This window comes from Sander vitreus, chromosome 7 (genome assembly GCF_031162955.1).
Source record: "Sander vitreus isolate 19-12246 chromosome 7, sanVit1, whole genome shotgun sequence".
In the NCBI taxonomy this organism is placed as follows: domain Eukaryota; kingdom Metazoa; phylum Chordata; class Actinopteri; order Perciformes; family Percidae; genus Sander; species Sander vitreus.
The window spans coordinates 33,260,185-33,283,767 of record NC_135861.1 but is presented as its reverse complement, the minus strand read 5'-3'; the positions used below and the strand labels follow the sequence as shown (position 1 = coordinate 33,283,767).

General features: G+C 44.9%; 1 protein-coding gene across 2 annotated transcripts in view; it reads left to right on the top strand.

The window, feature by feature from the left end:
• Positions 1-22,712, top strand: part of LOC144521412 (nucleolar protein 4-like) — a 134,035-nt gene extending 111,323 nt beyond the window's left edge. The window contains exons 6-11 of one of the 2 annotated variants that reach the window (XM_078255978.1): positions 13,032-13,516; positions 13,746-13,928; positions 14,168-14,356; positions 20,066-20,179; positions 20,421-20,652; positions 22,049-22,712. In XM_078255978.1, the coding sequence (XP_078112104.1) occupies positions 13,032-13,516; positions 13,746-13,928; positions 14,168-14,356; positions 20,066-20,179; positions 20,421-20,652; positions 22,049-22,287 (1,442 nt within the window). In that variant the 3' untranslated portion in view covers positions 22,288-22,712. Of the gene's footprint in view, positions 1-13,031; positions 13,517-13,745; positions 13,929-14,167; positions 14,357-20,065; positions 20,180-20,420; positions 20,653-22,039 lie in introns of both variants that reach the window. The other variant, XM_078255977.1, reaches the window with a different exon arrangement.
• Positions 22,713-23,583: the final 871 nt, after the last annotated feature.

Sequence of the window (23,583 nt, the reverse complement as noted above, 5' to 3'; positions counted from 1 at the left end):
TTTCTCCGACAGCAGCTGCAGATTGTTACATCCCGGTGTTGAATCCTCTACAGTAAAACACAGTCACACTTTACACCGTTTAGTGTTAGCTGTCAGCATTTAACCCTGTTTAATCCAGCTACTAGCTAGTGGTAGGCTAACGTTAGCTGCTGTCGAGTATAGTGTTAACTAGCTAGCGGTAGGCTAATGTTAGCTGCTGTCGAGTATAGTGTTAACTAGCTAGCGGTAGGCTAACGTTAGCTGCTGTCGAGTATAGTGTTAACTAGCTAGCGGTAGGCTAATGTTAGCTGCTGTCGAGTATAGTGTTAACTAGCTAGCGGTAGGCTAACGTTAGCTGCTGTTGAGTATAGTGTTAACTAGCTAGCGGTAGGCTAACGTTAGCTGCTGTGGAGTATAGTGTTAACTAGCTAGCGGTAGGCTAACGTTAGCTGCTGTTGAGTATAGTGTTAACTAGCTAGCGGTAGGCTAACGTTAGCTGCTGTGGAGTATAGTGTTAACTAGCTAGCGGTAGGCTAACGTTAGCTGCTGTGGAGTATAGTGTTAACTAGCTAGCGGTAGGCTAACGTTAACTGCTGTTGAGTATAGTGTTAACTAGGGTGTTTGTGTTTCAGAGCAGCAGAGAGAAGAGCAGACATATCAGTGGAACCAGATTTCAGTAGCCAGGGTTGGCAGGAAGAAGATTTTGACAAGTAAATGTTCCAATCAATGATCCAGGCAGAACATTCTCGTCTCCCTCCTTCATTTTACAGTCCAATGGGGCTAGAACGCTCTGGGTCAAACCTCAACATGGAATGGATTCATCTGCCTTATTTTTTTTAACGCGTTATTTTTTCTCAGATTAATTAATCGAAATTAACACGTTATTTTGACAGCCCTAATATATACTGTATATCAGCTACTTCAATACAGAATGCGTGCGTGTTGTGCTGTATAAGCAGTGCCAGGCTGTGACAGAAGTGTCTTTGTTGCTCCTCTGCTGACTGTACCACCCTCCTATTCTGCCCTGTCTCCCTCCTACACACACACACACACACACACACACACACACACACACACACACACACACACACAGAGACACACACACACAGAGGCAACATTTACATTGCCCAAAATCTGTGCCAGCAGACAGACTCACACAGGCATGTCTGTAATGTGACTGTTGCTGCAGTAAATCTGAGGCAGCCTGTTGTTGAATCCTCCTGCTGACATACAGAAAGCTAAGGTGTGACATGGGGCTTTGCGTGGAACTTTATGCTTCGGAAGGGTGAGTCAGTGACAGGCAGAGCGACAGGTTGGGCAACTGATTTTCTGTCAGACTTAGTGCTCAAACAATCTAGTGTCACGTCATCTTTGAACTGCAGCAACACTGGCTGATTTCTGTGTAAATGAACATGACTAACATCAGGATACAATCAACATCCATGTTGATTCCTTACATCCTGCCTCAGCTTCCCTGCTCTTGATTGCCAGGTGGGAACCCTCCACCCTGTTCCTCCTGCAGGCCAGTGTTAGCGCCTGCTCTCCTAGCAGCCAGCTGGGACAGACAGGCTCTATCAGACAGCTGTGATGCTCGCCTCCTTCCTGCCTTTTCCATGCTCTATGTCATCCTCATCTTACCTTCAATCTTCCTGTCTTACCGAGAACTAATCACATTGTGGATGCATGCAGGAAAAACTCTCTGTTATACACTGAGATGGGGCAAATACATAATATGTCATGTATTTTCTTTTTGTTAACGCTACCCAGCCCTATAGTCTTAGCTTCTGGCCCTCAACTGCCTTCATGCCTGATGACGTTCCAGGATTCCTCTTTGCATGTGAGGGGGAGACATCATTAATGGAGTCTCCACTTAAAAGCAAACAGTCAAAGGTCTGAGTATGGAGACAAAAATGAGAAAGAGAATTAGAGAGGCGGATGGAGTGGAAAGAGGACAAAGAGCTGGGGGACGGATGAAATGAGTGCTCATCAAAGCTCATAAAGAAACCTACACTATCGCACGATAAGAGGGAGCAGAGAGTGGATTCAAAGACGCAGGGTGCCGAGATCTGGTTCTTTCCAAAAAACAGGAATCAGGACCTGTGTCTTTATCTCTCACAGTCCATCTCCTCTCTCCAATTTCTAATGCTGGAGCTTTTAGAGAAGTTTTCAATGGGTCCTGTCTGTGCTGCTTCGCAACTTTATATTATAGGTCACGAAGGAATGATTATCGGTCAGATTTACTGACTCTTCAAGTGCGTGTGTGCGTGCGTGCGGTGTCCATGCAGGTGGACTTATCAGGTGTCTCAACACAGACTCATTTCAGATGGCAGTACACCTCAAAGACATTAGAGGACACACACACACACACACACACACACACACTCCAGGAGGCAACTCCTTTACTTTCTCTGTACTTCACCTCCCCCGCTTACTTATTATGTGTAGATGTTAAGGGGATTTACACAGCTTGCATGTCTAAATGCAATACAGAATACGGTATTCTGTGCAGGTCCAGGAGGAATATGCATATACTGTAGATCCTCCTGCTCTTCATTTTTTGTATCCCTCCTTTTCGCCCTCTTTCATTGTAATCAGTTTCCTGTTTACATGTATCATCTTTAAATCTGACCATTTTAATACAAGAGCACATGCCCATCTCGCTATCCTAGAGCCCAAGGTGACGGCTGTGAATAGCTTGTTTTGCTTGAATAAAGCTGCGTCCCAGCGGCTTTGGCAAGCAAGCACTCATCCCTCGTAGATGACTTTTTAATGTGATCTTTTTACAGCTTACCTGGCAATTGTGGAGGCTGTGCAGACCTTTAGAGCTTTACAATCCTTTCTCAAAATATTATAAATCTCTGTGCAGTCTTTTTGCGTCTAACACCCTGAACAATGCATCCCCTGTTTATGTCTTCAATGCAGGGCTGTTTTCAGTCTACAGAGCTAAACTTACTTATTGTGGGGCACCAAAAACACACTTATGGTTGTTACAGTAAAGAACAAATTCACAAAACAAATCTTGGAAAGAAAATTTGAATCAGAATTTTGTATCAATGAACCAGGGTGTGTGTGTGGGCCAGCTGGTCCAGTCAGTGAGGGGGGGGGAGGACGGAGAAAAAAGAGCGATTTGGAGGGACGGTCGCGTTTGTGTGTGTGTGTGTGTGTGTGTGTGAGGGGTGGGATGGACTTGGAGGGACGTTGCTATGACGATGACAGGCAGGGCAGGCCCATGCGGTGCATTGCGGGGTGCGGCATGCAGGCACTGACAGTTTGCAAGCAGCTCGTGCTGCGTCTTAGCGGGATAATCCACTGTAATCCCACACGGGGGAGTCCCCCCCCCACACACACACACACACACCACCATATCCACATTCCCTCATTTTCTCCCACAACCTCCCCTTGGCTATGCACCTCTTGGGATAGGAGGAGGAGGAGTGAAGGAATTAGCATCTGTTACCGCTCTCGCTCAGGTTGGCTCCTCTGAGGAGAGGGGGGGGGAAGCCTCTAGCTGTCATGGCATAGTGAAGCCACAAATAAAAAACGACAGGGGACGACCCATTAGAGCCTCCCCCCTCCCTCTCTTTCCCTCCATCCCTCCATCCCTTCATCCCTCTCTACTCCTCCCTGCTCCCTTGTACTCCCCTCTAACCCTCCCGTCTGCACACTTACTCTCCCCTCTTACTTTCCTCTCTTCCTCTTCATGTCATTTGTTTCTCCTGGCATCTCTTCTCTTCCTTCCTTCCTTCCTTCCTTCTATCCCTCCTCAGGTTCCCACCTTTCCTCTTCTTGTTTTTTTCTGCTGTCTTGTCCTCTTCGGTCCCATCTCCCTCCTTTTTTTTTTAAATTCCCCTGCAGCCCTTCTCTAGTCCTCCTCCTAGTTTTACTTGTCTTACTCTTCTTTCGATCCTTTGTGCTTCTCCTCTTCCTTCCTCTGCAGTCCACTCAACAACGCCCTGCCTGCTAATGACACTGAAATCGATTCAGGGCTCTAATAGCTGATGGATAATTGTGGAAATGTCAAAAGCACCACAGTTCTGGTTTTTGTTGTGTATCAGGCAAGGCCATTTGGTGTGTGTGTGTGTGTGTGTGTGTGTGTGTGTGTGTGTGTGCGTGTGCGTGTGCGTGCGTGCGTGCGTGTCAGTTTTCTTCAGACAGGACGAGTTTCTCTCCGATTTGACCGTGAGCATGCATGTAGAACTACCAGTGTGCCTACTTCTACTACTTGATATAGTCCTGTAAACCTCCACTCAGTTACCAGTTTATTAGGCACAGCTGATTTATTCATGATTAATTCAACAGTGCTGCAGTAAGTCCTCCCTCTTGAAGGTTGTACAGTAATCAGTGTTGGGCAAGTTACTTCCAAAAAGGGAATACACTATAGAGTACTAGTTGCTGTCATTTGAGAGTAATTAGTTATTACTGTCTCTGAATTGTAATGCTTTACACTACTTTTGCGATACTTTTGAGTTACTTTCACCTTACTTTAACTGCAAAAGTAGGCTATGACTTGGCAGGTAGCTTGTGAATTTCACCAAGGGATCAACAAAGTCTTTATCCAATTTAATACATCATCATTTATTTATTCAGAATATTTAATTATATTAATCTGAATCTGCAAAGAAAATAAATAGTGAAGTAAAACGTACAATACTTGACTCTGAATGAGTATAAAGTAGGATAAAGGGAAATACTATGGTGTGTGTGTGTGTGTGTGTGTGTGTGTGTGTGTGTGTGTGTGTGTAGGGGGGTCTTAAAGAGACAAGCGTGAAAATGGAGCGTTTCAGACGGGACAGGTATATTCAGACAGACAGTATGAGAAACATAATGTTGTAGGAGAAACCCAAAATACACGTATGAACCATAATATGGGACCTTTAAACGTGGCTTTCTGAGAGTTGTAGATACCCTGCGTGACCTTCTAGGAAACACTGTAAAATGAAAACTTCTGTGTGAGTGGCACTTATCAGTGAAAAGCTTGAAACCTTAAATTGTTTATTTTCCACAATAATGCAATGCAATAATGTCCTCGAAGAGAAATCCACTTAAAACCACATTCTACACACAATCCACTGTAAAGACTGAAGGTCCACCCAGCACACAGTCTCAGCACAATGCTCCATTGCTGCTGCTGCCTGACGAAGGTCAGGGCGATCTCTTCTCCCAGGGGTCATTGCTGCGTCCTATACCATGCGACCATGTGACCACATGACGCACAGATCTCATGCAGACACATGAACACACAGAGCGAAGAGCAGGGTCACATAATGTGGCCTGTGTGACGGACCAGAATCAGACAAACCGATCTATTCACAGGCACAATGTGAGCGAACACACACAGGCACTGTGTGTGTGTTGAGGCAAGTCGCAAAGTGACCTCTTGTTTGTGGGGGCAGCAGCATTGAGGGCAACAACTTGTACATTTCCAATAAAGAATCATGATGCAGATAACTTAGAGCTGCAAAGGTTACACGATTAATGGATCAGTTGTCAACTATTAAATGAATTGGCAACTATTTTGATAATCGATTGGTCAGTTTGAGTACAAATTCTCTGATGTCAGCTTGTTAAATGTGAATATGTTGCAACGCTAAAGGCTCTGTCTCCGAAGGTACAGAGTCTGGTGTGGGGAACGGAGAGCAGGCCAGCGTCTGAGGCCCGCAGGTTTCGGGGTGGGGTGTATGGATGGAGGAGGTCGGAGCGGTACTGTGGGGCCAGGGCATGGAGGGATTTGTAGGTCAGAAGGAGGATTTTATATGTGATGCGGGACTTGATTGGGAGCCAGTGAAGGTGGATGAGGGTGTGCTGCCAGATCTTGGTGTGGGTGAGGACCCTGGTGGGAGAGTTTTGGACATACTGAAGCCGGTCTAGGGTTTTGCTGGGGACCCCAGACAGGACTCCATTGCAGTAGTCCAAACGGGAGGTTATGAAAGCATGTATGATAAATTTAAATATAATTAAATGAAATCCATGGAGGAGTTTATTCCACCTCAGCAGGGAGTGTGTTTGCCAGTCTAAGCGGGGGTACGGTCCCCCGGGCTACTGTTTACACAGCCACCGCATTAAAGAAACAATCTGCTTAATTAATGCCAGGGTTTTTAATCTGCCCTATTTAAATCAACGCACAAGTGCCCCCATCTCTACAATAGAGACATTAGTGTTGCATTCTCCCCTGCGTATCTTGTGCCGATTATTAAATCATATTGATTGAAGGTGCTCCCTTTGCTCCCGCTCAGAGCTGCACTCAGGTATACAGTATATGTCTCATTTTTTAATTAAAGGGCGGTTGCTCTCAAGTTCACAAGGATGCATGTCTTCTGTCTAATTAGAAGTGACTGCAAGTTGACTTTGCATGTGCCATTTGCTGGATGTTTCGCTCCAAAGGGCCTCACAGTGTCATCAGTGCATAGTGGGTATTTTCAGTGTGGGTGCCTCCAGTGTCAAATGAACCACCAACTGTGACAGTTAGAGATGTTCAGATAACATTGTCTCCTTCCCGATTCCGATACAGTACACATCTGATGATAAAACACGATCATATACTGTACATACAAATAATGAATGCCATAGAACGTTCTTCCATTATCTAGTTTGACAGTCAGTCATAACTGAAAGAGAACATAAATAAAAATGTTGCTAACGCTAGCTCTGACTACCGTTACACCACAGACGTGTTATTATGGAACCCACGCAACTTCTAGGCAAGGCCCGCCCCTTCTATAGCATTCACACGCTACTATTGGCCAGGCGTCCATGCTTACGCAAAGTAACGTAACCCGATTTGTTCAGATCCTATCCCAACCTTAACTACTCAAGGTCAATGCCTAACGCCAACCAATCGGGCTGCTTCGTAGGGCGGGACTTGCCTAGAAGTTGTGTGGGATCCATAATAATGCACCAGAGACGGTTTACAAAGAGCATCTTTGGTTGCACGCTCATGCTAGCAGACCGAACCGGAGATCAATTCTTCTTCGCCGCTCTAAAAACAGTAGTTGCCTCTGGCAGCCATTAGCTAAGCGTCTCTGACCAGGCACTGCAGCCTTTGCGGTCTTCTGTGGTGGCAGCACAGCGCAACTTGCTGTGTAGGCTTCTGTTTCAGATCGGCAAAGAAGAATCGATTTTTGGTCTGGTTACCTACGGACAGCTAGTCTCGCATTGCCAGACCTTCCTGCGGAGGATCAATCCCGGAAGTGGAACGTCGTGGATATGGACTAGCGGAACATTAGCAACCGGCTGTTTTATCAAGGTGAAACTACTTTAAAGTTGATTTTGGCCGATACCAATACCAGCTTTTTTAGGCATTTTATCAGAGGCATTCCCCGATACTGGTATCAGAACAACTCTACTGACCGTATCAGTGCTTTGAGCTCCACAGCAGCAGATGTGGTTCATCACATCTTCTTTCAGATGATCCATACTATTATATCTGCTGTAGTCTGTATAAGAAAATGACCATACTTCTTACTCGATTTATTACCTCAGTAAACATCGTCATAATGTGTTTATGGTCTCAATCACTAGTTTTAGATCTAAGATTGCTAATTAACTCTACATGTGAAATCTTTTGTCGATGTGCCACTGATTTCATGTGTCAGGCAGAAAGAAAGGTAACGCAGAACACGCCAACAAAAGTGTAGATAATCATAAAGAACACATGCAGTTCTTGGAAACACACAATTTTGTATCATTAAGCTGTTAAATGATTCGGAGTGTTTCACTGTAACTATGTTATGGAAGGTATAGCTAAAATATGTCCTCATGCTGATTTCTCCCAGGACTGATGTACACCATGTAATGTGTAACTCAGAACGTAGTCCCATGCATGAATGAGTGCGTTGTGCAGCACTGAATGGTTGATTTGCATCGTGACTCTTGAACTTTGGGTTTTAAGTGAACGATAATGTTTCATGTGCTGTTTTACAGTCGGCTTCTCACAAGCGGTTAATCCTGACTGGGCAGAGTTACTCTACCGATGAGCAAATGTTTACCGTCGTTGTCTGCTGCCTTTAGAAAAGGTCACGAAGGAACACAGGCTGACTGTACAAAGGATGATGGCTGTGTGATTTCATACAGGAGAGAGGGAGGAGGCCTCAGTACTTTGAGATACAGGAGGAAGATGAAGGGGGAGGGAACAGGAGGCAATACAAGTGCAAACTCTTGTCTCTAAGATCAGATAACAAGATGTGGAGTGAAGGAGAATGTAGGATGCCAGGATCTGACTGACATTTCGAAATGGTCACTACAGTATGTCAGATGTAGGGCATCTCGATGCCGTGACTCGGTACAAGAGACGTCAGAACACATGTTGAACCTCGTTCAATCGCCGCTTGCAGTTTATCGCAATGTGCATGAGCTGCAGACGGACAAGGACTGTAACCAACCATGGCATTGGGTCGTAGACATCAGCAGATTACACAATATGGCCAAAAGTATGTAGACACCTGATTTGATTGGCAGTAGCAGTCACCGCAGTTTGATTCAAATTCTAAGTCCTGATTGGTGCAGGGAGTACGTGACCTCACCACTTCCAACCTGTGAGAAAAGCACAGAAAACTACAAAAGTGTTGTAACTTTAGCCGGAAGTTGTGTGTCCATGCTTAGAAGAAGAAGCTGATGTGAAGTACAGTAGCTTTTGGGGCTCTTTAAGATTTGGTTTCACTGGAACTAAGAGGCCAAAAGCACACACACGTCATCATACAGTAAGTTAAAGCACCCAACAGTGTAACAAATTAATACAATTAGCTCTATTGCAGTCAGCTACAACATTAGCATGCATCTTACATGTTACTGCATCAATAATAATAATCTAATCTAATATTATATGTAATCGTGTAACAACTAAAGAGCCCATTTGTCCGCATAGTGAGTACCTTTACTTTTAGTTTGACTAAAAGTACATGTCTGTCATTATACTTGCACACAGCCTTTAAGATGTTGAATGCATTTGATGACTTTAACTTGTTTAACAAAGTGGTTTTTAAAATCATGGTATTCATACTTTTTACATGAGTGAAAGATCTGAATAGTTCATCCACCACCATGTAGTGTGATTCTGGCAGAGAAGACACAGGGGCAGGACACAGTGCCATGGGGAATAGAGAATGAGGATGAGGAAGGATGCATCTTGTTTGTGTCTGAAAAGAGAGAGCAGGCAGGCATGGGCAGAGGAAGGATAGAAGCTGAGGGGGAGAGCAGGTATCCCTCACGGTGGAGTCATGGAGGGATGCAGGCAGTGACGGTGGTCTTGCTGCAGGGGGGGTTGTGTCAAGACAGCAGGAATTAGGTTGGCCTTTGCCTCTACGCATGAATACTCCTTACACTCTCATAAATACACTCTGCCATGCTTTCTACCTCCTGGTCCCAGGGCTTCCCTCGCGCTCACTCCCTCTGCAGTACATTGCATTTTCATTTGTCTTCCACTCTCTCCAAATCAGGCCACGTTTAAGATGTAAGTGTAATATTGGAGACTGTAAGACAACAAATGGTCTGCATATTACAACACTAATGGATATGCTCTATACGAGACAACATACTGTACTAGAGCTGTATCTGACATTTTATAGACCAAAAAACTATTCAGATAATCAACAGATTAATCGACAGATTAATTGACTAATAAAAGTAATCGTTTGTTGCAGCCTTATGCTGTATACTTATCCAAATAAATATATGGTAAAGTGAGATATACTTTAACAATGTATGATCGGTAAAGAAGATGCAGTAAAATCTAAAAGTCTCTCCCACGTGCCTGTCCCTTTGACTCAGTCTCTCTTCACCCTTCCCCCTCCCATCCCCCATCTCAATCCTCCCTCATCCTCTCCTCCATCCCCTCTCTCTCCTCCTCCTGCTGCTCCCACCCCCGAGCCATGACCCTCTCCCCCGCCTACTCCTCCCACCCCCCCTGCTGACCTCTTTCCTTCTGCCTGGCTGTGCCTCCCTCCATAGTGTATCACCCTCTCTACCCATCTCTCCCTGTCTCCATGCAGCGGTTTGGGCTCCACCCCCCCCTCCCAACCACCCAATGAATGACACAGTCGATAGCATCCTCAGCCCCTTCTCTCGCTTTCTCTTTCCATGCATCACTTTCTTTTCCTCACAATCCAGCGCCTGCGTTTTTCTCGTGCTGTTGACTCATTCAAATTACCTCCCTCCTCTTCTTTTTATCTTTTTCTCTATCCTGCAATCATCCTCGATTGGAGACGCTTTCTGCTCCTATTTCAACTCATTCATCCGATCTTTCCACTCTGTCGTATTCAGCTTCTGTCTATGTTCATCACTCAAAATCTCGCCATTCATGCCTTTCCATCTGTTTGTGATGCTGGGAGTATCGCAGTGCACATAAATGAACACAACTCCAATTAAACAGTAAACCACAATACATGTGGGTGTAAGTTACATGTAAGCTAATGTTTAAAATGTGTCTGTGTGTTTCTCCATCCTTCCTCTGTTTCTTGTTATGGAAGTAGGAAAGTAAGTGTGTGTGTGTGTGTGTGTGTGTGTGTGTGTGTGTGTGTGTGTGTGTGTGTGTGTGTGTGTGTGTGTGTCAGGCGGACTCCTTGGCACACACCATTTATTCCACGATCACTTATTTAGTAGCCTGTCTGTCTGAAAATAGAGATACAGACAAAGAGAGAGAGAGAAAGAGATGTTGAACCTGCTTCAGCAATAAATACTGAAGCATTTAACACCAGTTTGACCCCTTTTGTTAAGTGTGACATGAGAGGAGAGTCCATTTAAAGATAGATAGACACAAAGTAAAATGAAGCAATGTCTATTTAAGTACATTTTTAAGGTCCTTTACTTCGCTACTTTATACTTAAACTCCACTAGGTTTCAGAAGGAAGTATTGTGCTTTTTAGCCCTCTACATTTATTTGACAGCTGTAGTTACTTTTCAGATCAAGATGAAACCATCGGTTGGGACCCCTCAGAGGGGTGAGGGTCTATTTTGATCCCCTCGTCGAGATTCACGTGTAAGATGGTTTCGTTTAAATTACAGTTAAAGTTCTAAAGAAGTAGCCAAGACATACACATCTTTTTCCTCCTCCCAACCCCTCAGATTTATCTTGTGGCCACGGCCGAGCAACATGCGTCACATGCGTTTAGTTAAATTTTTTCGAGAGATGCACGTCAGGCTACGGTGTAGGGTCCCTGTCTCCACGTACCTACGTATGTAGCCACAGCGTCCATTTATAACTCACGCTCCAGGTGTTGGAGCGGTCGAGATGGACAGCATGAATGGCACACTTTAAGTTTTAAAGCGAAAGGTTTTAGTTTTTAGCATTACATAGGAATATTGACTGCCTTCCACAGTCCACTGTAAAAAGGTGGCATTAATAACGATGACGGGAGGAAGAGGAAGACGAGCTTGGTGGTGATCATGATGAGGGGATGAAGGTGGGGGGAGGGGCCTCTGTCATAATGCAGGGTGTTGACTATGTTATTGTCTGGTCCGGCTGCAGACTGGATGGGTTTAATCAAATAAACAGGCCCTGCTCCACTCAGCCCAGAACAATAGCCTCCACAGCAGCTGCATGCAGCCTCTCCCACATAGAACACAAAACCACATCTCTGGTGCCTTGGACAAACTACACATGCTTGAAACAACCATTTTTTGGCTACAACGTTATCTTGCGCACCCTGTGGCCCGTGGCTTCAGAGTACTATAATATTTTGAGGAGTCATTATTTTCCTCCCAGCAGCAGCAGCAGGCAGTTTGGAGATGGTTTCCTTTTGTCAGAGTCATCTCTGTCAGAGTCCTGCTGGCCACAGGAAGACAGTAACTGCCCCCCAATTTCATTCCAGCTGTGAGACAGCTGTAGCTGCCACAGAGGCTCGATGGTGTTTTAAGCCCCCAACGTCGACTTCAAGGCACCTAACACTAACCCTAACCATAACCATAGCCTAATCCTAGTGCCGCCTGGAAGACGACGTTGGGGGCTTAAAACACCAAACACCGTCAGAGAGGTGTTGGAAGATGATTTGTGAGGCTGTAGTTTATGATGTTGTCACAGTGGATTGCATTATGCTATTATAGGTTAAAGATATCCATACAAACAGAGCAAAATACATCATAATGCAATCCAGGAGTAAAGCATAGAGAAATAAAATGTTCATGAACCATTGCAGAGCAGAACAGAAGCCGAGACAGATTATTAGCATCTCATACACTTCATGAAGGAAGTCTGCCATCTGCTGGGCATTAAATAGTATGTACAGTATGTGTGTATTTACACACAAATAACAGCAATCGCATTACATCTGTAATGTTAATGACTTTTTCACACAGAATAAGTAACCTGTATTCATGTTGTCGTCACACCAGTGAAGTTCCATTTCTGCATACACGTAAACATAAGCATGGTAATGATGATAATTAAAAACGTGATGATGTGCATAATGTATGGAGCTCATAGGCTGGGCTAAATGTCAAAGCTAACTGTGGACTTGCCATTCTAGTAATTCATTGAGTATTTGCTTTTGACTAAGTTGGTTTTCTGGACGTTGAGGCCGTCCAGTTATTATACTGTAGAGTTGGCCTGAGGGAGTGAGCAGAATCACAAGCTTCCCTGGGTGCCTTCACGCTTATGGAAAGCCTGGGGGAGAACAACTGGGAGTTCGTCTTCTATTAGCAAGCAAACTTTGTTTATATAATGTAAAGAGAAATGACAAATAAGAAGAGAAAGGGCGCAATAGAAGAGGCCGAATATAAAACAAGGACTAAGGCTGCATTTACACACTGCGGCGGTCCTCAGACAGGTCTTCCCCTTCATTTTGAATGGGGGTAGTGCGTTTAGGCTGCGCCAGAGGTCGCGCACCACTCTATTTTTTTTCAGCGGCCGCATCTACGTATCGCTCCAATGAACAGCAATGCTGTATCTACGTATATACAGTATATATGTGTATGTATGTATATATATATATATATATATATATGATGGTAATGTGAGGAAATCCTTGTTTTCTTATCACATCCCACTAAAACACAGCTGTGCATAACAAGAAGCAACAGCAGTCTGTGGGTCTGTGAAAGTGAAGGTGTCCCTCTCCTTTCAGAGGATTCCTCATCAGAGAGCGGCAGTAGGAACGGCCTGCCAGCCCTGACCCCTCCCTCCTCCGCTGTGACGGACGCTGCCATGGTCAGGGAAACCAAGGTCAACGGCAACGGTGGTCCCGCCCCGCTGGACTTCAGCACGCCTACGTCCTCCTCCTCATCCCCCGAGGACCAGCAGCCGATGAACCTGAGCGACGCCCCCCCTCAGCGCCTGCCCCTGGCCGCCGCACACCTGCCCGTCACCGTGTCGACCGCGGCCGCGGCCCTGCTTGGCGCGCTGCATCCCAGCGCGCCCGAGGAGCTCCGCAGGAAGTACCCGCTGGCTGCCAAACCTCCCCTGGCTCCACACCCAGCCCTGCCTCTGCCGCTGGCGCACACGCACACCCCTCACACACACAACGCGCACACTCCCATCACACACTCCCAGTCCCACACACACACCGCCGAGCTGCGACTGGACCGAGACGGCAGGGACTACGGGGGCAAGGTGAGACCGCACACACACACACACACACAAAAACACACACACAAACAAACAAACAAACACACAAAAACACACACACACAAAGTGATTGTTTACAATGAGATTCAGTAAAGGAGTTCATCTTTCCTCATAAAGCTTATCCAGGAGTGTGTGTCTGTGTGTGTGTGTGTGTGTGTGTGTGTGTGTGTGTGTGTGTCTGTGTGTGTGTGTGCGTGCGTGTCTGTGCGTTCAGTCCCCCCAGTACAGTTCGGGTGGCAGCTACGACAGCGTGAAGATGGACTTGGGTGCCGAGGACCTGACCACGGGGCGCCAGGGCGCCCCCGACGACGACGACGACGACCACGACGACCACGACGACAACGACAAGATCAACGACACGGAAGGAGTCGACCCCGAGAGACTAAAGGCCTTCAACGTAAGTCCGAGACGGCGTGTTGTCCCCCGCTGGGATCAATAGACGGCGTCTCAGGATATTCATAAAGATTCATTCAGTGTCACGTGATGGCACAGACAAGAAAAGACAAGGACACACAATAAAGCTCCGCTCATCAACGTTTCATTTACTGCATTTCAGTCAACTTCTGCAGGTAATGGGTATAGTGATGAACCCACCACCCCCCCTCTCTCTCTAACAGCTGTGTTGTCTTCCTGCAGATGTTTGTGCGTCTGTTTGTGGACGAGAACTTGGACCGCATGGTTCCCATCTCCAAGCAGCCTAAGGAGAAGATCCAGGCCATCATCGAGTCCTGCAGCAGACAGTTCCCTGAATTCCAGGAACGCGCCCGCAAGCGCATCCGCACCTACCTCAAATCTTGCAGACGCATGAAGAAGAGCGGCATGGAGGTACTGTACTTGCTGGTTTGTTTGATTGTCTAGCACCATTATTTTCATGATCAGTTTGTTTTGGAGAGGAGACCTCTGGTTATAAAAACCTCCTCAACAATCAACACTGAAGGAATCCTAACCGGGAGAAGCCCACTGCAATGAAGACTAAGGGCCCTGATTTAATGATCTAAGCGCCTGGTGCAGGTGCGTTTAGGGTGTGTCCAAATCCACTTTTGCTAGTTTGACGGCGCATGGTCCAAAAGGCTTGTACTTAGTGTCTTCATTAATCAGAGGTGTGTTTTGGGCGTAACATGCAATCAACCAATCAGAGATCATCTCCCATTCCCTTTAAAAGCCAGGCGCGTTTGGACCTTGGAGCATTGCTGTTATGATGGAGGATTAGCACCGTAATATTTTTATTTGTAATCTTCTGCATGTGTGTGTGCTGCTGTGCGTCCCTGTGTGTGTAACAAGCATAGTGTGCACGCGCTGTGCACGAGGATAGGAGCATTTTACTAATGCTCTGTTAAAATAACAATGAAATGCTGCGTTATTGACTTTAGACCAGGTTTTTGTTGGTCAATGGTGCCATCACTTCCCACTGCCTCAAGATAGCAATACGCCCAGAATGCACCTGAACACACCTCCCTGTAAGACCAGCACGCCCAGAATGCACCTGAACACACCTCCCTGTAAGACCAGCACGCCCAGAATGCACCTGAACACACCTCCCTGTAAGACCAGCACACCCAGAATGCACCTGAACACACCTCCCTGTAAGACCAGCACACCCAGAATGCACCTGAACACACCTCCCTGTAAGACCAGCACACCCAGAATGCACCTGAACACACCTCCCTGTAAGTCCAGCACGCCCAGAATGCACCTGAACACACCTCCCTGTAAGACCAGCACGCCCAGAATGCACCTGAATAGGGGTGCACGATATATCGACTCAATATCATTATCGCAATATCACGTTGCGCGATATTATACACAAAGTCTCGCGATAATTACGCAATATTTTGTTTGCGTTGCATCCCACCCGACATGTACCCAAAGAGTATAGATGCAACAAGAGGTGAAACTCAACAGAACGTTGTTACATTCAGTCCAAGATGGCGGCGCTGCAGTTCCATTGAGTTTCCCCTCTTGTTACGTCTCTACTCTTGTGATGTACCTATCGGAAAATACACATCACTTGGTAGCGTTGGATTTCCTCTGACTCATTTCCTGGTTCTCCTTCTCCATCAACAACATGACATCAAGGAGAGGGTTAACTTCTCCTGGTTCTCCTTCTCCATCAACAACATGACATCAAGGAGAGGGTTAACTTCTCCTGGTTCTCCTTCTCCATCAACAACATGACATCAAGGAGAGGGTTAACTTCTCCTGGTTCTCCTTCTCCATCAACAACATGACATCAAGGAGAGGGTTAACTTTTCCTGCTCCAGATTTCCCACCGTGGTCAGAAAGAACAGGGGAGACACCTTGTTTCTCTCACTATGACTCTAGAGTCGCTACTCACTCTGAAGATAATCTCCGTCACTCTCTCACTTCTTCCTCGCTCTACCACACACACACACACACACACACACACACACATGCCGGCTCAACCATGGCCTCGACGCACACACCAGAGCACGTATAAACATCAGCTGCGTGGAGCCTCCGCAGAACCATAAAACGAAGCGAAAGAAAAGAAAGGAGCTGAAGAGAGAGCGAAGAGTGGAGCAGAAAGAACACAGAAGTAAGAAAATGAGTGTTGCTCTGGGAGACGACGAAATAACAGAGATTGAAAGGAAACTTTAGAGGCCAAAAGGAACCTCCAGTCACATTAGCTTAAAGAGAGCGACATGCACTCACTTGTGGGCGCTCCTGGGCGTGCCTAGCCTACCCCTGGTTGCTAGGCAACAGTAAACAGAAATTCGGTGCTACCTTAAACGACGTCAAGTCACTTCAGAGGTATTGTTAAGTCACAACAACGTTTTTGGATTTAAAAGTATTTATTTCTCGATAAAAGTAACACAATATATGAGATGAAATGCCAAACATATCAGATATATACATAAATACAATGTCCTGAAGCGTTGTCATCTTGAATTATTTTCTTCGACTCGCTCGAGCCACTTACATACATCACGCTGCCCTCGCGCTGCCTTCACTCTGATTGGCTCGTGGCCAAACGGCCACTCCCAGAGTGATAGAGAAAGACATTATATATTTATAATGTCTATGACATTTATATCTCTATGGCTCTGGCCACTCCCATTGAAAATGAATTGTCTCTGTCTCTTGTAGCTAATGTGACTGTAGGGTAATGCCTCCTCCTCGGTAGCTTGGAAATACTTTGGCTTTAAGCCAACAGATGTGCACTGCATTGTTTTTTATACTGTAGTGTATATACAACCAGTACAACATGTCCTGTTCTATAGACATGGTCCTCATTTATATATTTTATACTGTCCAACCAGTACAACATGTCCTGTTCTATAGACATGGTCCTTATTTATATATTTTATACTGTCCAACCAGTAGAACATGTCCTGTTCTGTAGACATGGTCCTTATTTATATATTTATACTGTCCAACCAGTAGAACATGTCCTGTTCTATAGACATGGTCCTTATTTATATATTTTATACTGTCCAACCAGTACAACATGTCCTGTTCTGTAGACATGGTCCTTATTTATATATTTATACTGTCCAACCAGTAGAACATGTCCTGTTCTATAGACATGGACCTTATTTATATATTTATACTGTCCAACCAGTAGAACATGTCCTGTTCTATAGACATGGTCCATATTTATACTGTCCAACCAGTAGAACATGTCCTGTTCTATAGACATGGTCCTTATTTATATATTATATACTGTCCAACCAGTACAACATGTCCTGTTCTGTAGACATGCTCTTTATTTATATATTTTATACTGTCCAACCAGTACAACATGTCCTGTTCTGTAGACATGGTCCTTATTTATATATTTATACTGTCCAACCAGTAGAACATGTCCTGTTCTGTAGACATGGACCTTATTTATATATGTTATACTGTCCAACCAGTAGAACATGTCCTGTTCTGTAGACATGGACCTTATTTATATATGTTATACTGTCCAACCAGTAGAACATGTCTTGTTCTGTAGACATGGTCCTTATTTATATATTTATACTGTCCAACCAGTACAACATGTCCTGTTCTGTAGACATGGACCTTATTTATATATATATATATATATATATATATATACTGTCCAACCAGTAGAACATGTCCTATTCTGTAGATATGGACCTTATTTATATATTTTATACTGTCCAACCAGTAGAACATGTCCTGTTCTATAGACATGGTCTTTATTTATCTATTGTATACTGTCCAACCAGTAGAACATGTCATGTTCTATAGACATGGTCTTTATTTATATATTTATGCTGTCCAACCAGTAGAACATGTCCTGTTCTATAGACATGGTCCTTATTTATATATTTATACTGTCCAACCAGTACAACATGTCCTGTTCTGTAGACATGCTCTTTATTTATATATTTTATACTGTCCAACCAGTACAACATGTCCTGTTCTGTAGACATGGTCTTTATTTATCTATTGTATACTGTCCAACCAGTACAACATGTCCTGTTCTATAGACATGGTCCTTATTTATATATTTATACTGTCCAACCAGTACAACATGTCCTGTTCTATAGACATGGACCTTATTTATATCTTTTATACTGTCCAACCAGTACAACATGTCCTGTTCTGTAGACATGGTCCTTATTTATATATTTATACTGTCCAACCAGTAGAACATGTCCTGTTCTGTAGACATGGTCCTTATTTATATATTTATACTGTCCAACCAGTACAACATGTCCTGTTCTGTTGACATGGTCCTTATTTATATCTTTTATACTGTCCAACCAGTACAACATGTCCTGTTCTGTAGACATGGTCCTTATTTATATATTTATACTGTCCAACCAGTAGAACATGTCCTGTTCTGTAGACATGGTCCTTATTTATATATTTATACTGTCCAACCAGTAGAACATGTCCTGTTCTATAGACATGGTCCTTATTTATATATTTATACTGTCCAACCAGTAGAACATGTCCTGTTCTATAGACATGGTCCTTATTTATATATTTATACTGTCCAACCAGTACAACATGTCCTGTTCTGTAGACATGGTCCTTATTTATATATGTTTATACTGTCCAACCAGTAGAACATGTCCTGTTCTGTAGACATGGACCTTATTTATATCTTTTATACTGTCCAACCAGTAGAACATGTCCTGTTCTGTAGACATGGTCCTTATTTATATATTTATACTGTCCAACCAGTAGAACATGTCCTGTTCTATAGACATGGACCTTATTTATATATTTATACTGTCCAACCAGTAGAACATGTCCTGTTCTGTAGACATGGACCTTATTTATATATTTATACTGTCCAACCAGTAGAACATGTCCTGTTCTGTAGACATGGACCTTATTTATATATTTATACTGTCCAACCAGTAGAACATGTCCTGTTCTGTAGACACATGTTGGACCAGTCCAATATGACCGTCAGTTGAAATAAACCTTGTGTTGTAAGAAAACTTGTTTTATTTGTTATAAATCTATTTTGATACGTTTTCCCATAACTTTGGTAATTTAACTAAAATAACTTTTGGTTTAAAAATATTGAAATTAATATCGATATCACAATAATTATCATCGATATCGCAATATCAAAGTTTTTTCAATATTGTGCACCCCTACACCTGAACACACCTCCCTGTAAGACCAGCACGCCCATGGGCCACAGATGGGCGCAGGTGCATTTGCTGTTTAAATGACGCAGGTGCTGGACGGGAAACTGACAGCTGGGTCGGGCTTTGCGCTGCGCCGGTCACGTGACACAGTGGTTCCTAAACATTTTAATGTCAAGGACCTTTCTGCTCTTAGATGTCGTATATCCTGTCATTGTGTTACTTATGGATGGAATTATAGTGAAAATAAATGAATCACCTTTTTGCTGGGGGTCCCCGGACCCCTCTTTGAAAACCACTGACTTAACACCATAATTGTGTGCCAGACAACAGGCTGCCTCACACTGTCAGTGAAATGTCTCTGCTGCCCCCCAGTGGTGAAGCCCCATGTTACAGTGTGTGGAGGCATCAGCTGGGGTTCTGAACTGTGCTTATGACACTATTTACCTTCAAACACACTTGCATCAGTCTCCGTGATCACAGCAAAAGAGTTTTTATACATCGCATACCAAAGCATTATGTTCTAACTGAAAGGTATCTATCTGTAATTCATCTTCTTAAACATTATTGGTTGTTCCTTTCAATATCTAAAGCTCTAATAGTCAGAAGTCCTAATAAACAGAGGATTTAGACGGTCTCCAACAATCATCGTGATTGGTTTTTACTATCATCATATGCATTTTGTTGAGCGGCAGAATAAGAGGTTCTCAATATTCAATATTTCATTAAAATAAAATACCTAAAAGTCAAACTAAAACTAAAAAGCAATAACATCTCTGCTGTGGATATTTGTCCGTTGTAACGTCAGTCAACAGCTGAGGGTGTTTGTGTGGTTGTTCCAGTCTAATGTAAGAAGCCCAGTCTGTGTCCTCCTGTATGCAAAATCCACTCAAAGATGTTGCTCTAATTTACTCAATAATTGAATGCCATGATGTGGTTATGTTGTCTGCAGACCCGTCCTACTCCGCCTCACCTCACCTCAGCCATGGCTGAGAACATCCTGGCTGCCGCCTGCGAGAGCGAATCACGCAACGCCGCAAAGAGGATGCGCCTCGACACCTATCACGTAAGTGTGTGGGTGGGTGTGGTCTAATGTATATGTTAAAGTTAAAAAGCGTTACTTGATGTGACGAATAGTGTACACCGGCTACCAGTCTTGACTACACAAAGCACTTTGCACACTACAGGCAAGACCTTTAAATAATCTTCTTCTAGGGCACAACCCTGGGTTCTTAATACCAGTTGCATTTTTGTCCACCCAGCTTGTTGAAAAGGAAACCCCCCTCATTTCCTGTTTCCTCTTCCAGGATGAGCAGATCTCTCTGGACAAGCCGTCCAGCGGTGGAGGGGGTCTGAGGGAGCCGGCGTCCCTCGCTCACTCCGCCTACTCCCTGGCCGCATCAGCCTTCTCCTCCCAGGACACCCAGCTCTACATCAACGGAGCCGGCCTTAGCTACGGTTACCGTGGATACCCGGGCCTGGGCGCGGCCATGCAACACCCCGTTTCCCTGACGACCGGCGCTGCTGCTCAGAGCAACGGTGAGAGAACGGGGAGTGGGGGACAGAGGAAGAGGGTCATTATGGAGACAAGAGAGGTGATGGACAAGATATCGTAGTTAGAGGGGAAAGTGAATACAAAGAGGGAGCAGGACGTTAAAGGCAACGGAAGCAGCGCTGCAGCTGACACTAGTTAACACTACACTTGGCAGCAGGTAACCTAGCGTTAGCCTACCGTTAGCTAGTAGCTGGCATAGTGAAAATGCTGACAGCTAAACGGTCTAACGTGTGGCCGTATTTCACTGGAAAGGATTCCAACACCGGGACGTCCAACAGTCTGCAGCTAAAGACACAAGAGTGGCCTAGCTCTACCGACACGGAAGCTAAGCAATGTCCTGCTGTGGACGGGGGCAGCAGCTAACCACATTTTAGACACCTAAAAACATCTAGAATATTTTCACCCCTTTACCTTGCTGTCAGACAGCTCTTTACACGGGGAACTGTCATTTAACCTCGCAGAACACAGGAGTTGTTGGTCTACCGCTGCCTCCATAAGAAAGTTTGCTTGTGTTATTGTGTGACTTTTGGTGAATCAACCACACTACACTGCAGACTATCCCTTTAATGTTGTCTTTACTGGCATCAAGAACTTGCCCTGACATATAGTTGATTTTCTGGGGAGGCACACATATACTACAGCATAGCTTCGGCGGCTACGTGTTTTAAGTTTAGAAACATTTTGAGCCCCCCCCCCCCCCCTTGCCTCACAATGGTTTGGTCCACTGCCTGATTTCAGTCAGTGGACCAAACCACTGTGAGGCAAGGGAGTGAGTCACCTACACACAAAGTTGGAATCACTTCAGTAGTTGTGGAACTCCAGTAAGCAGGCTGCCCAACACAACGGTAGATCTACAATATTAGCCACCGTGTTGGTTGTAGTGGGTGAACCGAAAAATACCACAACTACACATATCCTATACAAGTACAATTTTGGGCTGTATTATTTGTGTCCCCTTTCAAAAATTGCTTTTGAGAAATTTCATGTTTATTGTCCACCCCAACTGTTGAACTGATGAAATGTACGCCCATGCCCTTAACATCCACCTATAAATCCAGTGTGTGTCTAGCTCACTGTTAGCAGAAACAACCCATTCTATCATGTGATAAAAGAGATTCCAGCCATCTTGTGTCATTTTGAACTGACTGATCTGTCTCTCCTTCCCCTTCTCTCCCTGTTCCTCCTCTCCTCCTCTTCACTATCCTTCCTCTCCGCCACACCTGGCTCTTCTGTTCTCTCCGTCACTTCATCAATCTCCACCTTATCCCTCCCTCCTTTTCTTCATCAATCTTTCGCTCTCACTTCTTGCTCCCCCTCTCCCTCACTGTGTCTGTCTCTCTCCCCACCCCCCCCCCTCCACCCCACCTTCAGGCCCCACAGACCTCAGCATGAAGTCTCTCTCCTCTGCCAACATCAGTAACTCCTCGTCCTCTGCCTCCGCCAACAACAGCCTGGGTGGGCGGGGCAGCGGGGGTGGTGGAGGGGGCGGGGCCTCGACCCAGCTCAGCCAACCGGAGATCACAGCCGTGCGTCAGCTGATCGCCGGCTACCGGGAGTCGGCCGCCTTCCTGCTCCGCTCGGCAGACGAGTTGGAGAACCTCATCCTGCAGCAGAACTGATCAGGGGGAAAAAGTCGGAGAACACATACACACACACACACAGACACACACACAGACACACACACATACACCATTATGTTTGTTTTGTGTCCGTCTGCGTCCCCTGAACACCAGACCTCTTTTTTTTGCTATTCTTTGCCTTCTCTTTGATAACAGAGGGACAGAGTGAGGATGATGCATCCAAACCCCACCATCCCTAAAACACCTAGAACCCTAGAACACAACCTCCATCCATCCATTAGGAAAAAGGAGCATTTGGACTCTGAAGGAATTTTCTTCCTCTCCTCTCTGGAAGCACCTCACAATCAGCACTACACTCAGAGCCAAGGAGTGTGGAGGAGAGGAAGAAAGAGGGAGAGGAGCCTGGAAGAAGAGTAAAAGAGACTGTTGATTCTGCTGCTGTGGTTTCAGGAAAGAAAAGAAAGACTTGGGTGGAGAAGTCCAACATGGGGAGTTTGGATCGACGGGTGCCCCCGGCCAACGCAGTCTTATGATCATAACAATTTAAAAAAAGAAATAATGACTCCCTGAATTAGTACTACTGAAGCTGTTTGTTAAATGACAAGTGTTTTTTGATTTGATTTGTTCTTTTTTTGGGGGGAGTCCAGTGAGCATTTTAGTTTTTTTACTCTTCCCAAGTGACTGAAAGAAAGGAGCGGTTTGACTTATCCAAACAGATAGCACTAAATACGGAAAAAAGAAAGTCTTTGAGTCCCGAGGGGCGAGAGGATGGAAACTGGAAGAGAAAAAGAGGAGAGAGGGTTTTTTTGTGTGCTCGCTTGTATATAAGCTCTCTGTGTCCTTTAGCACTTTCCCCTCACCTGAAACCCCCCCGTCCTCCTCCTCACCCCTTTTACCCAGGGAGCAACTTGCTACTTATGCATCCAAGACGCCATGTGGACCACCAGGAAATACCTCAGATCAGACCTGCCAACTCCATTTTCAGTTCCTCACACACACACATAAACATACACACACTCTGCAAGTGAATGGTAACATTCTCACCAGAAGCCAGTTTACTTCTACTTTACCACCCGATGTCTTCAAGGTTTATATATATATATATATATATAGTTTTTGGGGGGGGGGCTGTAATGTGGAAAACGATGAAGCATTTCAAGAACTGATGATGTAAACACTGAAATCTTTTTTCCTTTCTATGTGTGCGGGTTCATTCGTGTGCTGCTGTATATAACCACTTCATGTAGAAATACTTGAGAAGGTGACTTTCTCCTCAAATGGGAGGGAGGGAGGGAGAAGGGGGGGGGGGGTTCTTAAATGTTGATCATTGGCGGA